The 16,457-nt window shown below is 42.8% G+C and overlaps 1 protein-coding gene across 1 annotated transcript; it reads left to right on the forward strand.

The window, feature by feature from the left end:
* The first annotated feature begins 823 nt into the window (after positions 1-823).
* On the forward strand, positions 824-15,715 carry CKAP2 (cytoskeleton associated protein 2). The gene is made up of 9 exons (XM_038761843.1): positions 824-915; positions 3,602-3,689; positions 5,458-5,536; positions 5,677-6,566; positions 7,532-7,730; positions 9,079-9,249; positions 10,162-10,231; positions 11,530-11,806; positions 13,385-15,715. The coding sequence occupies exons 1-9, from the start codon at positions 855-857 to the stop codon at positions 13,638-13,640; spliced, it is 2,091 nt and encodes a 696-aa protein (XP_038617771.1). The 5' UTR covers positions 824-854; the 3' UTR covers positions 13,641-15,715.
* Positions 15,716-16,457: the final 742 nt, after the last annotated feature.

The raw sequence follows: 16,457 nt of genomic DNA on the forward strand, positions 1-16,457 counted from the left end.
CAAGCTCTTAGTGCAGTGCTCTGCACACACTAAGCGCTCAATAAATACGATCGATTGACTGTCTCTATATGTTGCCAACTTGTACTTCCCAAGCGCTTAGTACAGTGCTCAGCACACAGTAAGCGCTCAATAAATACGATCCATTGACTCTCTGTGTTGCCAACTTGTACTTCCCAAGCGCTTAGTACAGTACTCTGCACACAGTAAGCGCTCAATAAATACGATCGATTGACTGTCTCTATATGTTGCCAACTTGTACTTCCCAAGCGCTTAGTACGGTACTCTGCGCACAGTAAGCGCTCAATAAATATGATCGATTGATTGTCTCTATATGTTGCCAACTTGTTCTTCCCAAGCGCTTAGTAAAATGCTCTGCACGCAGTAAGCGCTCAATAAATACGATTGATTGATTGATTGATTGATAGAAGCGAAGCCACGCCCACCCGTCCGCCGTCCGGCCACCCCATTGGTCCATTCGTGTTCCCTCGAGATTAGAGGAGAGGCCACGCCCACCAGCCTCCGGCCGCCCACCCCATTGGTCCATTCGTGTCCCCGCGAGATTAGAGGAGAAGCCACGCCCACCCGGCGCAGCCCGCCCACCCCATTGGTCCATTCGTGTCCCCGCGACATTGGAGGCGAAGCCACGCCCACCCGTCCGCCGTCCGCCCACCCCATTGGTCCATTCGTGTCCCCGCGACACTGGAGGCGAAGCCACGCCCACCCGTCCGCCGTCCGCCCACCCCATTGGTCCATTCGTGTTGCCGTGGAGCCAATGGGCGGGAGGCTGGCGCCCGCTCGCTTCAAACGGCAGAGCGGGGGATGGTGGGCGTACTGAGCGCCGAGCCGCGGGGGCCATGAGCGTACTGGACGCCCTGCAGCTGCCCGCCAGTCAGAGGGCTCAGCCCTTCTTCAGAGGTGGGTCAGGGGGCGAGGGGGATGTCAACCAGGGACGGGGGGCACGTGTTTCCCTCCAGGTTTGTGCCTCAGTTCAGTTGTATTTATTCATTCATCATCATCATCAATCGTATTTATTGAGCGCTTACTGTGTGCAGAGCACTGTACTAAGCGCTTGGGAAGTACAAGTTGGCACCATATAGAGGCAGTCCCTACCCAACAGTGGGCTCACAGTCTAAAAGAGGGAGACAGAGAACAAAACCAAACATACTAACAAAATAAAATAAATAGAATAGATATGTACAAGTAAAATAAATAAATAAATAGAGTAACAAATGTGTACAAACATATATACAGGTGCTGTGGGGAAGGGAAGGAGGTAAGATGGGGGTGGAGGGGGGAGAGGAAGGAAGGGGCTCAGTGTGGGAAGGCCTCCTGGAGGAGGTGAGCTCTCAGTAGGGCCTTGAAGGGAGGAAGAGAGCGAGCTTGGCGGATGGGCAGAGGGATTGGGGGCATTCCAGGCCCGGGGGAGGACGTGGGCCGGGGGTCGACGGTGGGACAGGCGAGAACGAGGCACGGTGAGGAGATTCGTTCATTCAATCGTATTTACTGATCGCTTACTGTGTGCAGAGCACTGGACTAAGCGCTTGGGAAGTCTAAGTTGGCAACATCTAGAAACGGTCCCTACCCAACAGCGGCCTCACAGTCTAGAAGGGGGAGACAGACAACAAAACATATAAACCACATTTAATAAATAGGATAAATATGTACAAGTAAAATAAAGTAATAAATATGTACAAACATATATACAGGTGATATACATATGTACAGGTGAGCGCTTTATTTATATTTATTGAGCGCTTACTGTGGGCAAAGCACTGTAGCGTGGCTCAGTGGAAAAAGCCCGGGCTTTGGAGTCAGAGATCATGGGTTCAAATCCTGTCTCTGCCAACTGTCAGCTGTGTGACTTTGGGCAAGTCAGTTCACTTCTCTGGGCCTCAGTTCCCTCATCTGTGAAACGGGGATTAAAACTGTGAGCCCCCTGTGGGGCAAATTGATCACCTTGTAACCTTCCCCAGCGCTTAGAACAGTGCTTTGCACATAGTAAGCGCTTAACAAATGCCATCATCATCATCACTGTACTGAGCGCTTGCGGGAATCATTCATTCTATAGTATTCCATTCATTCAATAGCATGTCATTCATTCAGTCGTATTTACTGAGTGCTTACTGTGTATTTCATTCATTCATTCAATCATATTTATTGAGTGCTTACTGTGTGCAGAGCATTGCACTAAGCGCCTGGGAAGTCCAAGTCGGCAACATATTGAGACAGTCCCTACCCAACCATGGGCTCACAGTCTAGAAGGGGGAGACAGGCGACCAAACATGTAGACAGGTGTCAAAGCCGTCAGAATAAATAGAATTATAGCTATATGCATATCATTAATAAAATAGAGTAGGAAATATGTACAAGTAAAATAAATAGGGTAATAAATATGTGCAAATATATACAAGTGCTGTGGGGATGGGGAGGAGGAGAGAAAAAAGGGGGCTCAGTCTGGGAAGGCCTCCTGGAGGAGGTGAGCTCTCAGTAGGGCTTTGAAGGGAGGAAGAGAGCTAGTTTGGTGGATGTGTTTATGGAGCACTTACTGTGTGCTGAGCACTGTACTAAGCGTTTGGGGAAGTACAATACAGCAATAAAAAGAGACTCTCCTTGCACACAACGAGCTCACAGTCTAGTGGGGGGGGGGGGTAGGGGAGAGAGACATTCATTTAATCGTGTTTATTGAGCACTTACTATGTGCAGAGCACTGTACTAAGCGCTTGGGAAAGTACACTGCAGCAATAGAGACAGTCCCTGCCCACAACGAGCTTACAGTCTTGGGTGGGGGGAGACAGACATCAATACAAACAGACGTCAATATAAATAAGTAAAATGACAGATGTAGACATAAGGGCTGCGGGGTGGGGACGGGGAGGAAAAGCAATGGGAGGGAATCAGATGTCAATACAAATAAACAGACATCAATATATTGTTTAGGTAATACTCTTGTGAGCCATCTCCAATGGCTAGTAACGGTAATAATTGTGTCATTTGTTGAGCAGCGGCATTGTGTAGGGGTTAGAGCACTTGGCTTCTGTGTGGCCTTGGACGAGTCACTTCACTTCTCTGGGCCTCAGCTGTCTCATCTGTAAATTGGGGATAAAGACTGTGAGCCGTGCACGGGGCAGGATTTGCGTCCAACTCGATCTGCTTGTATTCACCTTCAAAGCCCATCGGATAGAGTTCGGCCCTGGGTTCTAATCCCAGCTCTGCCACTTGTCTGCTGCGTGACCTTGGGCAAGTCACTTCGCTTCTGGACCTCAGTTACCTCATTCTGTAAAATGGGGTTTCAATGCCTATTCTCCTTGTGAGCCCTGTGTGGGACCTGGACTTTGTCCTACCAGTATCTGTCCCAGCGCTTTGTACAGTGTCTGGCACATAGTGAGTGCTTAACCGATATCATTAAAAAAGTTTCTAGTATCGGTGAATTATCCTGTAATCATGGTTATTATGAGACCCTAACTTTTATCCTACAGTGAGCCTTGACAACCTGACTTCAGAGGTACTGTATTTGATGGAAGTGTCCTATTTTGTTGTCTTTTAGTTGTGCTGAGGTACTTGAGGTAAATATAATTTGTACATGTTTCTTTTTTTCAATTAGAGCAAAGAAAACAAAAAATTGAAGAATATCTATCACGAAGGAAGACCTTCTCTGGCTTAAATAGGCAGGAAAAGCCGATAAAAGTCAGGTGAGGTGAAACATAATTATTTTAATTCAATTGGTTTGTGCAACTAGTTGGACAAAATGTATCTTGAAAAACCGTTATGTTGATAGTATTCCTAATGGATGTTGAGCCCTAAGTATGGATTTTGAGGGTTTTATTTTTTGACTGAGTCGCTGGTGAATCAATAGCGTCACCTTGATCTAGGACTGGATCAGTATCAGCCCTTCAACAGCACCTAAGCACTTGAGTACTCCCAACCCCTGTATAACTTCCTTATGTGTCTTTAAATTCTGTTACTTCCTCTGGTCTATCATGTAATTGAATGCCTGCCCTCCTCCCCGGCACCCCCAAACTGCAAACTCTTTGAGGATCATTCTACTGTGGTCTCCCAAGGACTTAGTACAGTTCTCCGCACAGAAAAGGCACTCAGTAAATACTGTTCATTAATCGAGTAGAGAGATTAATATTCTGATTTGGCATTCATATTGCAGGAGTTATGACTCGCTATAGAGGTTTATCAAAATAAGGTTAACCGTTTTGTGTATTTTTAAGGTTTTTTTTTTTTAAGTCTAAGGTTTCTACAAAGGAATTACGGGAAATGTACAAGTACTGCAACCAGTAACTCCTGGGTAATTCTCTCAGGATGTTCAGTGATACTTGTAGTCTATTTGTGAATCATTCAGTTACTAAATGCATGTCATATATGGAGTACTTAATACGACGCTGAGAAAATTACAGCAGTAATGCTATCTGAGTGCCTACTGAGTGCAGTACAATGTACTGTGTATACCTCCACAAAGACTGAGAAATTAGTGAAAACATAATTCCTGCTGTCAAGGAGTTTATCACCTAAAGTAAGAAAGAGAACACTATTAGCTGGAATGTCAAAATTTTTCAAATTTATCTTTTCAGTTTCACAAAGTAACCTAATATAATTTGATACAGGGGTGTTTTTGTTTTGTTGTTATTTTGCCACCTTGTTCAAACCAAAACATATGAAAATGCGTGTTCTAGCTGAATGGTGTATCCCTAATTCCATATATTTTTATAGGTATCTTAGTTAGATACAGAAAAGCAGCGTGGCCTAGTGGATAGAGCACGGGCCTCGAAGTCGGAAGGAACTGGATTCTAATCCCAGCTCTGCCACTTGTCTGCCGAGTGACTTTAGGCAAGCTAATGAACTTCTCTGTGCCTCAGTTACCTCGTCTATGGACTGTGTCCAACCTAATTAGCTTGTATCCACTCTTGCGCTTAGAACCGTGCCTAGCACAGAGTAAGTGCTTAACAAATACCATTAAAAACAACAACCAAAAAAATACAAGTCTCATTTGAGCAATTTTGCCCAGACAGAAGGTCTAAACAAATGCGCCTCAGCCCGGATATAGTCGTGGTCCGGAAGGTAAGGGACCACAGTCTCTAATCAGCAGGCCCTATTCCGGTTGGCACTTATAATTATGGGAACGGGTGGAATGTGGTCATTAAAGGACAAGGAGTGGGGAAGTTGGAGTGCAGTTTATGAAAAGGCTCAGAACCTGGGAGTCGTTTCTCTATTGAAGGTTTGTCGGTCGTTAATTGGAAGCTGTGCTGCACACTAATTCCTGATCTGCTCCATACCGTATCCAGACAGTGGCGTGTTATTTTGCCGCCTTGTTCAAACCAAAACATGTGAAAATGCGTGTTCTAGCCGAACGGTGTATCCCTAATTCCATATATTTTTAGAGGTATCTTAGTTAGACCTGTATACTTCCTCCAGGGAAACAAAAAAAGTGAAATCCCTTTTCCTCTTTTAAAGCAACAATAATTGGAAGGAAAAAACAAGCGAGGACAAAAACCAAGTGACAACGAAGGCTTTGAAACTTAAAACCAAAATGGTAAGGTGCAAAGTTTGTACCAAAATCTCTCCTTTTATCCACTTTGTTCTTTACCTTGCTCCTATCTTAATCTGGGCCTTTTTTTAATGGAAGTGAGGAAATCTGAGGAACTAATATGTCTCTCAAATTACTCATTTCAGGAAGATAAAGAAAATACTAAGCTGGACAAAAACAGCCAAACCACGGAAAGAAGTGGTGCTCCTTTAAAAGCCACTACTGTTTTGACCAACTCGTCTGTAGCTCTAAGCTCACAAAATATTGGGGATTCCAGTCAGATTGCTCAGGTGTCCCCGACTGAGGAGAACGACCCCAAAGTTCAACGCATGTCCTTTAGCCAGGCCTTTCTGATTAAAAGAAATCGGAAAGAGGAACAGCTGATTGCGGAAAAGCTGAAATCTGATGTTAACTTGCCAAAGAAACCGGTGCTTGGCTCCTATCGCGGCAAGGTGGTTCAATCTAAAATAAATTCCTTTCGAAAGCCGCCGCCAGGCAAGGATGATCATTCTCTGACAGGAGCGACGCCTTCAGCCACTGTTTCTAAACCAGCGGTGAGACCTCCCTCCGTCAGCGGGGGTGTCGTCAAAGGTGGAAGAATCTCAAATGAGGTTATTTCCACTCAATCTGGGAGCACTGCCTCCTTCCAGATCAGATCTCTCGTGAGACCTCCTCTTAGAAGCCACCCTGACCCGATCCCGAAACAAACCGTCCGTAGGGCCTCTGTCCAGGTCACTGACTCCAAAGAGCCTCATAAAAAAGGGCCTCTCCTGTCAAATCCAGTTTCATCTACTGTGAAGAAAGGGCCACCTCCATCCCAGGTGAAACCAACTCTGTCTAATGTCAAGAAGCGGCTGCCACCAGGAAAGCCGGCCCTGACGAATGCCAAGGCCGACTCCTCAGATGGGCTGGAAAAAAAGGAAGCAGCATCTGTTGCATCCGGAGCTCCAGCCCAGCCTGCTCCTTCAACGTTGCGGGCAAAATCGATGGGCATTCGAAGGTCTACTTTCTTGAAAGAATCAGCAGAAGAGAGGAGGTAAAAGTGACTGGGTCTTTTTTTTTTTTTAATGATTTGTTGGATGATGCCATATTCAGTTTTAATAATAATAATGGTATTTGTTAAGCGCTTACTATGTGCAAAGCACTTTTCTAAGCGCTTTTAACAGAGAACCATGTATTGGTATAGGACAAATCTGAAAGCCGTCTTTGAGGCGTATGCATTTTACGACTGGTTTGCAGTGTAAGGTTGCAGTCAAATTAAAAAGTGATCTGTATGGAAAGACAGACCTAAATCCTAAAAACTAAAACACTGTTGTTTGTGCGGTATAAACTGGAATTCTCTAATAACAATAATGATGGTAATCGTAGCATTTAAGCGCTTACTATGTGCCAAGAGTAAACACTTGGCACATAGACCAAGTGCTTACTAATGCTTGCAAGTGCTTTTTCCCTTTGGGAATTCCTGGGGTCTCTTGAAATAGGTTTAATTTTGATACTAGTCTAAAGACCCCGGGCAGGGCAGACCACAGAGCTCTGGGGAGAAGAAGCTGGAGTTCCGGGGAGAAAGCGGGTGGGACATCATGGAAAGCCAGAGGTCAACGAGGCCTCTGCTCCTGGAGCAGCTTTTTCTTAGTCCTTTTGCTGTTCCTCTGGGTCAGTGACATGATGAATTTTAACGTGATCACAAATTCCTGATGGGTAAGCAGGAGTGTTCAGTAACCCATTAAAGATTTTAGATGTTTGACATCATTATTAGTATTAGTATTGTGGCATTTAGTAAGCACAGACTTTGTGCTAAGGGCTGGGGTTGATTTGGGCTCACGATAGCTGATAATCTTGAAATGTACAGCTTGGACGAGCTAGTTTTCTAAGGGCCTAAGGGCCTGCCCTCTGAGCGGGTAATGAACCCTCGGAAATCAGCCCATTGAAGACTTGGCCAAAAGATTAAGGAAAACCAAATTGAGTCCTGGAGCTATTGAGGTAATATTCTTCTAATTGTAGAGCTCGCCTGGCTGAATGGAAAGCTTCCAAGGGAAAAGTGTTAAAAAGACCTCCTATTTCTATGCCGCCGGCTCAATCTGAGCCAAAAGAACAACAGGTGGAGTCATTCTGGACCACCATTGTGGAAGAAGAGGAGCAAAAGTTATTTACTGAAAAAGTTAACAATTCTTTTGCTGAATGCCTGAAGTTAATTAATGAGGTAACAAGATTTTTTTCAATATTTACTGTGTAACACAATCGGTACTACAGTTGATTTAACCTGCCAAGCAACTGGGAGATCATCTTTTGCTTTTGAATATTTTCAGGGGTTCTCACTTTATTTTGGTGGCCCTAAATCTATCTTTTTCCTCACAAAGTTTTACCAGCTTGGAGTTTAGTCAGTCAGTGGTATTTGAGCACTTATTTTGTTCAGAGCACTGTACTCGGTACTTACTCTGTGCAGAACACTGGGGAAAGTACAATACAATGGTTGTCAGACACATTCCCTGCCCAAAAGGAGCATACAGTTCAGAGGGAGAGAATTTAGAGTTAACACAGTCTAAAAGCACTGAGGATGCTTTATAAATTTCCATCTTTAAAATTGGTTTAAAATGTAGCTCATTGTGCCTCTACTAACACTCATAGTTGGTAATTCTTGGAAGGATTCAAGAAATGTTGTAAATTACAAACCACAGGCTGAAAAAACTCTGTCCCACGCAATAATAATTGATAATTATGGTACTTGTTAAGAGCTTGCTATGTGCCAAGCACTGTCCTAAACTCTGGGGTAAATACATACAAGTTAATCAGGTTGGACACGGTCCCTGTCCCACTTAGTCCTCAAAGTCCAAGTAGGAGGGGAAACAGGTACTGGAAACCCCATTTTAAAGATGAGGTAACTGAAGCCCAGAGAAGTGAAGTGACTTGCCCAGAGTCACACAGCAGACCAGTGGCAGAGTGGGATTAGAATCCAGTTCCACTGACTCCAAAGGGGCTTGAATGATCAACTTTTGTGCTCCGCTTTACTCCCTGAAGCAGGGGAAGTGGTTGCTTCCGAAGCTGAAAAAGCCATCAGTGTGATTGGACTTTAAAAAGCCGACCTATTATTCTTGGCACTTGTGCTATGTCATCCAGGAGGCTGTCGTACTCAGTTCTTATTAGAGGACCCAGAGAAGTGAAAAAAAAATGGTATAATAGATTAGACCACCTAAAGAAAAGTTCAACGAGCCAGAGTCATTTAGCCTTGAGAAGAGAAGGCTAAGGAGGGCCTCTGTTTTGTATCTGCTGAACTCCCCTTCTTCCTTCCAAGTGCTCAAAACTGTGCTCTGTGCTCTAATGGTCCATGTGTCTAAACAGACCAGAACGTAAGAAGGTGGAAAGAGAAAATCAAACTTAAATCTGTTAATTTTTTAGCTATTCTGAGAGTAGTTTTGAGAGGGGAGAAAAGGGAATCACCAGGGCCCTTCACTTATGTTCTGCATTGCTTATACCAGTTGTAGTGTAGTATATGGCCGGTTGGAAACAAGTTATGGAGGCAGATTTATCTTACTGCATTTCCCCAACTTCAGGGATGTCCAAGAGAAGAAGTACTCGACATACTGGACAAGGTTATTCAAAATATTCCTGATGCCAGAAAACTGGTCAAGTATTGGGTATGTCTCGCACGACTTGAACCGACCACAAATCCTATTGAAGATATCATTGCCATTTATGAGAAGGCCATGCTGGCAGGGGCTCAGGTGAGAATTGGAATAGATCGAATTATATCACAAAGTCAGGGTCTACAACCAATTCTTCCTTACTGGAGGATAAATTTATTAATCTTTTTTTCTTTTAAAAAATAAAGTAGGTGATGAGCAATTAAGTGACGCAAATATTTGAGCAACGTGTCCTTGGGATGCAACAAAATGTTATGCAGTGGGTCCCAATCTTTAGGATATGAATATTTTTTTTTTTAGTTTATGAAGATCCTGTCTATCCTGATTTGCCTCACTTAATGGCCCTGTTTACCTTGTGTGTGTGTGTGTGTGTGTGTGTGTGTGTGCGCGCGTCTTTGTGTGATTGAGTAATGCAGATTTCTGGTCATCTTTTAAGTGTATCTCTGGAGACAAAGACCAAATCAATTCGTCTTTCCACTCTATGAGAACACTTAAAAGAGTTGTTGTAGCCAATTTAAAAAATGGAGGAATCCAGAGAACATGGGAGTCAGTAATAGAGGGAACATGAGGGAGAAAAAAAAAGACCTATCAAGAAGTGACCATCTTGAAGGTAGCAGTAAATATTAGCTTGAGATTTACCAGACATTAAATGACACAATCTGCTACTCTACACCCAAATCATTTAAATGCCCTTCTATTTCATATGGTTGGAGGTGGCCCTAGGAAACCCATTGATCTGAAAGAATATTTTTATGCGATTGAATGCTTTAGTCATTATTTGGTAGCTGCAATTCTATACGTGCCAGCCCGAATCAAGAAAAAATTCACCCCGTGAGTAGTCCTTGTCTTCGAAATTGAGTTGGTGTGCCTTAGGTTTCAAAATTTGAAATCTCAGCTAGAATAGTGTTTATGTTCACAAGTTGAGCGGCTCAGTTACTGTTTGAAAATTTGATTTTGGGTTGCATTATAAAAAGTAATTATCTTTGTATTAAGCCTATTGAAGAGCTGCGGCACACAGTTATCGACGTTATAAAGAAGAAGAACTTTCCGCAGACTGACGTTGGTAAGCTAGAGCCTTTTGTTTTTCACCTTGAAAAATAACCCTGAGGCTAGTTCTTTATTAAAACTTCCTTCCATTTAGATTTTTAGCAGATTATACCCATGAATAGACACAGATTGGCAAAATCCAAAACCTCACAGTAAAGTCAAGAAGGAATGCATTCACAGTGTGTACAAGTGGTCAAACTCTCTAAACTATAATCTCATTATGGGCAGGGATCCAACTCTATTGTACTTTCCCAAGCGCATAGTACAGTGCTCTGCACATAGTAAGCGCTCAATAAATATCACTGATTGATTGACTGAGGTCTGGGGAAATTCGAGACATTATTTTTCCTAATGGAAACTGGTTATGACCTAGCAAAAACTAGTGTGGGTGTTTGATCTGTTCAGCCACTGTAAGGGGCTTCATTCCAGTTATTGACAACCTGCTAAAGCAATTGATATCCTTTGTTGTCACTCAGAATTCTGGCTGCTGCTTGCAGCCAAAAGCCCGCCTTGGCTACTGCTTGGAATATACTTGACTAAAGTGTTTCTGGATTTTAGGTAGGAGAAGGGCTATGAAGCTGTCAACTTGCGGACAACATAAATGGAATGAGGCCCAGGGCAGAGAAAATGGGTAGAACAGGCTTTGAACCTCAGGTTTTGTTTATGTCCCTGCACTCTCCTGTCTCCCCCTTCTCAATGGGAGTAAGAACCATGTTTTCTTGATGACTTTCCTCTTTTTGAGACTCAAAAAGACTCCTGTGCTGGGGAGCAGGGCATGAGAGAGTCAAAGATGGATGATCAAGTGATTAAATTGTTGATCAAAGATGACAGAGACTCAAGTTTTTACTGCGCAGAAGGCAATGGTAAACCACTTTTAGTATTTTTGACCAAGAACACTCTGTGGACTACAAGCCAGAACAACTATGGGTGAAGATAGAACATTCTGGAAATGTGTCCTTGGAATCGCCATGGGTCGGAAACGACTCGACGACATTTGACAATAACAACAACAACAGCAACCAGATTAGATTGTATCTACCCCAGTACTTAGTATAGTGCCTGGCACATAATAGGCACTTAATAAATATGATTTTTTAAACCTTATTTGGGTGGAGCTAAGTGAATGGATGGAGCATATGCGTTTGAGTCAGTAGCTATGTATTTCAGGAGGCACAGTGAAGAGCTTTGGGCTGATTCTGGGGTTCCTCTTTGTCCTTTTTGGAAATCTGGTCTGCCCTTGTATGACTTTGCCTGGGAATATTTTAATGTTTTAACTTCGGCTTGTGGCATCATCTGTAAACCTGTTCTCTCTAGGGGAGAATATTAGTGCGATTAATACAACTGAAGAAGGAATTAAGGAAGTCGGTGAAGTAGCAAACCAAGGAGACACTGATGCAAATCTGAAGTCGGAGGGGGAAGACTTGAAAATGAAAAATAAGGGTTCCAGAAAGAGAGTGAGCGTGAAATGTGAGGAGCAGCAGGATGATGATACTCGAGAAGATTCCAGTGACGGTTTGAAGACTCCCGAAAAAGCAGCTGACGGAGCTTTCTTAGTTAAATACAATGTGTCAACCACACCATACTTGCAGAGGTAAGACCAGTTAGGAGGTAAATTTAAGGCACTTCCAAAATGCCTCATACAGAAGTGAACTTCCAACATTTATGGGCTTATTCTACAGTTGACAGTTGTTCATTCCCTATCTTTGTGGTTTAGCTCGAAGCTAGTTCTACAATGAGAACTGGTTATTTTGAGAGACGTTAGGAGCTCCATTTTTTTAAGGACTTACTCTGTGCCAGGCACTGTATTAAGCACTGGGTAGATACAAGCTAATTAGGTTGGACACAGTCCATATCCTAATGGTTGTACATATTTGGTTGTACATATCCTATGGTTGTACATATTTATTATGGTTGTACATATTTATTACTCTATTTATTTATTTACTTTACTTGTACATTTCTATCCTATTTATTTTATTTTGTTGGTATGTTTGGTTCTGTTCTCTGTCTCCCCCTTTTAGACTGTGAGCCCACTGTTGGGTAGGGACTGTCTCTATGTGTTGCCAATTTGTACTTCCCAAGCGCTTAGTACAGTGCTCTGCACATAGTAAGCGCTCAATAAATACGATTGATTGATTGATTGATTGATATCCCACATGGGGTTAAGTCTTAATCTCCATTTCACAGATGAGGACTTGAAACTTTAAACTCAGTAAGAGTATCTTTTTGTGATCTTCCCCTGACTTTTTCCAAGTGGAAGGCAATGGATTCAGGAACGAAAAGCAGCAGAAGGGAGGCACATGTTTGAGAATCAGACTGGAAGTAGAATGAAGCCTATATGATGTGGCATAGCATAAAGAAGCAGCGTTGGCCTAGTGGAAAGAGGATGGGCTCGGGACAGATTGGGTGGAATGGCAGGTTGCAGGGGAACCAGAAACTGGCAGGGAAATACAATAGCAACTGGTTAGGAGGGAAAGGGCTCTAGTTGTGGTTGTGGTGGTGGCAGTTCTTCGAGACGATGGGAGCTAGCGTCAGATTTGTGGCTTTGGAGTTGCTGACTGTGAGGGAGACAGCGTTAGTGCTTCCTCAGCACATTCATTCATTCAGTCGTATTTATTGAGCACTTACTGTTGCAGAACACTACTAAGCACTTGGGAAGTACAAGTTGGCAACATATAGAGACGGTCCCTACCCAACAGCGGGCTCGCAGTCTAGAAGATGGAAGGATAATCAATCAATCAATCGTATTTATTGAGCGCTTACTGTGTGCAGAGCACTGTACTAAGCACTTGGGAAGTACAAGTTGGCAACATATAGAGACAGTCCCTACCCAACAGTGGGCTCACAGTCTAGAAGATAATAATAATGGTGCTTATTATGTGCCAAGCACTGTTGTGAGCACTGGGGTAGATACAAGTTAATCAGACTGGATATAGTCCCTTTCCCACACGAGGCTCACAGTCTGAATCCCCATGAGGGAACTGAGGCACGGAGAAGTTAAGTGACTTGCCCAAGGTCACACAGCAGAGGAGTGGCAGAGCCAGGATGAGAAACCAGGTCCTTCTGACTCCTAGGCCGTGCTGTGTCTACTGTGCCGTGCTGGTGCTAAGATTGTGCATGAAATACACCTGGCACGGGGGTAAACGCTAATGTGTGTGTTCCCTTCAAGCGTGAAGAAGAAGATGCAGTTGGAAGAAACGGATTCCGCAGTGAAAGATTTGAAGTTCCTCACCCCCGTGAGGCGGTCTCGCCGTCTTCAGGACAAGACCTGTAAACTACCAACCATGTTAAAGGATCACTACCCGTGCGTTTCTTCTTTGGAACAACTGGCAGAATTGGGAGGTGAAACCAATTGTTTTATATACCGGCAAAATGTCGCGCTGCCCGGAACTGGCACGGAAGCTGAGGAGCCACAGAAAGAATGAAAGTTTGGCAAGGAACATCGTTTTTAAGAAAGAAAAAAAAATCTTGGGAGGTCTGTTGGATATGTATTTTTCAGAAGTATGTAGAATTGGCTTAAGTGCTAATATCTAGACATTTTAGGTATCTGCTTCCAAGTATGAGACTAGGTGATTGCATGGTCACTAAGCAAAACAGCGGCCCTATTATGACTTACAACTCCCCTTTCATTTCAGATGGACGGGGACTTTGTAGTGCCCAAGGTGTGTGGACAGACTGATAGTAGTTTGCTGTTTTGCTCAGTTTTCTTTGCAACAAGTGTTGTGGTGAAATAGTTTAAGCAAGAAGCATCCTCATTCATTAATTTGGGAATGGTTTGCTTGAACAGACAGAATTTCTAAAATGCAAAACTCAAGTTGGGGGGAATGAGGCAGATTAATCAAAAAGGACAGGGCTAAAGCGTATAGCATTTTTAGGACTGGGTTGTTCATAAAGGAGACTTTTCTCCTAGCCTAATCTAGCAGCTTTGAGCAGTAACAAGTTCTTTCAGGTAATAACCTAGGGGATGTTTCAGTATACTTGGAATTTATTTAAAAAAAAAAAAAAAAAATCCTAGCATAACACTACTCTTTATGCTAATTTTAACACTATCGTTTGTACTAGTGAGCCTGTTCCAGCACTTAATATTCCCCAAGTTAATATGCCGAGATTTTAAAAATATAAAATTACATAAAGATATTGTAGTACCGTGTTTTTTTTTTTAAGCAGATGGTCTGTTGTGTTCAGTAAAATCACTTTCTGATTAAAATATTGATGACGCCACAACTTCTCAATTCAAGGAGTTCTATTTTAGCTCAGACCCAACTATCCAGCAGGGTTTTTTTCTGAGCATCCACTTGATTTTGCATAGGTTGATTTCATATCCAGAAAGATTAGTACATTTGGATCTGAAGTCTCTGATGCTGTAGTTTCTTGTGAATTTCCTAGCCGGTTTTGCAAATGGGCTGGGCCCATAATTTGCAGTCAGGGTGGAATGTAGTCAAAAACATTTGAAAGTATTCAATGAATTGTTCAGGTTAGAAGCTATTATTTCTACCAGGTTGACTTTCTGTAGGTACAGTTTTTAATATATTGCCACTAGATGTGCTATCTTTATTTTTTTCATAATTATTATCTTTAGAAAGGCATGTTTTTTCAGGCCCAAAAGAAAGAGGTGTAGGAACCTCATTCTCAAATGGCTTTTCACGTTGGACATGTGTGAATTATCTAGTAGTTTGCCTGATATTGGTAGTGATGATGATGATTATGGAATCTCCCATCGAGAACAACAGTTGAGCCTCGGGCCTGAGAATCCAGGAACCTGTGCCGTGCAATTGATAATCCTGCTAATGGCTTGTGCAGAACCACCTGCTCTATCTTTCTCTCTTCCCTGCCAGTCATGTTTCCACTAGGGCACAGAGCGCAGCAGGATTAATAAGCGACATGCAACAGAAATAACTTCTCAGCCTTCAATTCTTAGTTCAGCAGTAACCTTTTCTGGCCCTGCAGCTTCTATGTGAACTAAGAAGCTGTCCTTCTTCAACTCCCCACTGTATATTTTGGGGAACTGTAAGTAGAACAATTTTAAAATAATGAAATCCCTATAGGCTCTGTACTGCATTTGCTTTAGAAATCTTCACTGGGCTACTTCAGGATCATAAATCCTTTGGGCATACAAGTATTGACTAGTGAAATTGTAGAAAAGAAACACACTATTTGGCAATAGGAAGAAAGTAGAAAATGCTAGTGAGAGAAGCCAGTAAATGCCACCTGGCCCAGTTGAGTTTGGGAGTTTGATTCATCTTAGAGTCTTTTGTAACCATCAGCCCAATTTGGCTGTAAAGCAAGGTGCCCAAATTTCATTTTGAGTCACCAGGGATGGGTTGTCCACTTAGAGGAGGAGCTCTGAGGGAATGAGGGCAAGATGGAGGAGATAAAGAGGGAAACAGGAGGAGGAAATGGATTTGATAGTTCATAGCGTGTAAAGTCTGTTACGATATTATAATTGTAGCTGTAAACCATTAATCCTCATTCAGGCGGTTGCTTTTTCAAATAAACATATTATAATTGATAAGTCTTGTAATTTTGTCACTGAATTTGTTTGTAGTGATTACAAATTTAAAATGGAAAATTACACCATTGCTCTCGTTGCCCGTTAAGTATTCCTATTTCTTTTTGTTCCCATTGGGAGCGGAACTGAAGGTTGGTAAGTTGGAGATGTGCAGATGGGGCAGCTGGGGTGTTTGTTGATTGCCTCCTAATGGGTTCGGGAGTTTGCCCTTCTGTTGTGGAGCCCTGAGGACCGCCTCCTTCCCCCAGCAAACCCCTCTCACCCTGCCACCATCCTTTTTGAATGGTGATAGACTCTTTTTCTGCCCACAAGGAGTTTACAGTTAGTCTTTCAATCAAGCAGTGAAGGGCTTGGAGGCTGGACTAGTTGTTTCTATAGGGATATGCAAAATCTCATGTAGAATCTTTTATTATTGGTACAAACTATCAGTGTGTTTATCCCAACTCAAATATTGCATTGGTCTATTTTGGATTTTGAAAAAAAATTCTCATCTCCCATAATATGGCATTGTACTATTTAGCTCACTTGAAAGCTTACCTCCTGCTATTGACATCAACTGACAAGCACTTAATTTGGTGGACTAAAGTCCTTTCATTAGGGTCTATATTTAAAATCCAAACCACAAGAAAATTGAATTTTCAATGAGCTCTGAATTCAAACTGAAAGAAAGGAAAAATGGTAGAATGACCTTTACTTTTCCAAAGGAATTTGCCTTCCCACCTGCAACTCCAAG

This window comes from Tachyglossus aculeatus, chromosome 20 (genome assembly GCF_015852505.1).
Source record: "Tachyglossus aculeatus isolate mTacAcu1 chromosome 20, mTacAcu1.pri, whole genome shotgun sequence".
In the NCBI taxonomy this organism is placed as follows: domain Eukaryota; kingdom Metazoa; phylum Chordata; class Mammalia; order Monotremata; family Tachyglossidae; genus Tachyglossus; species Tachyglossus aculeatus.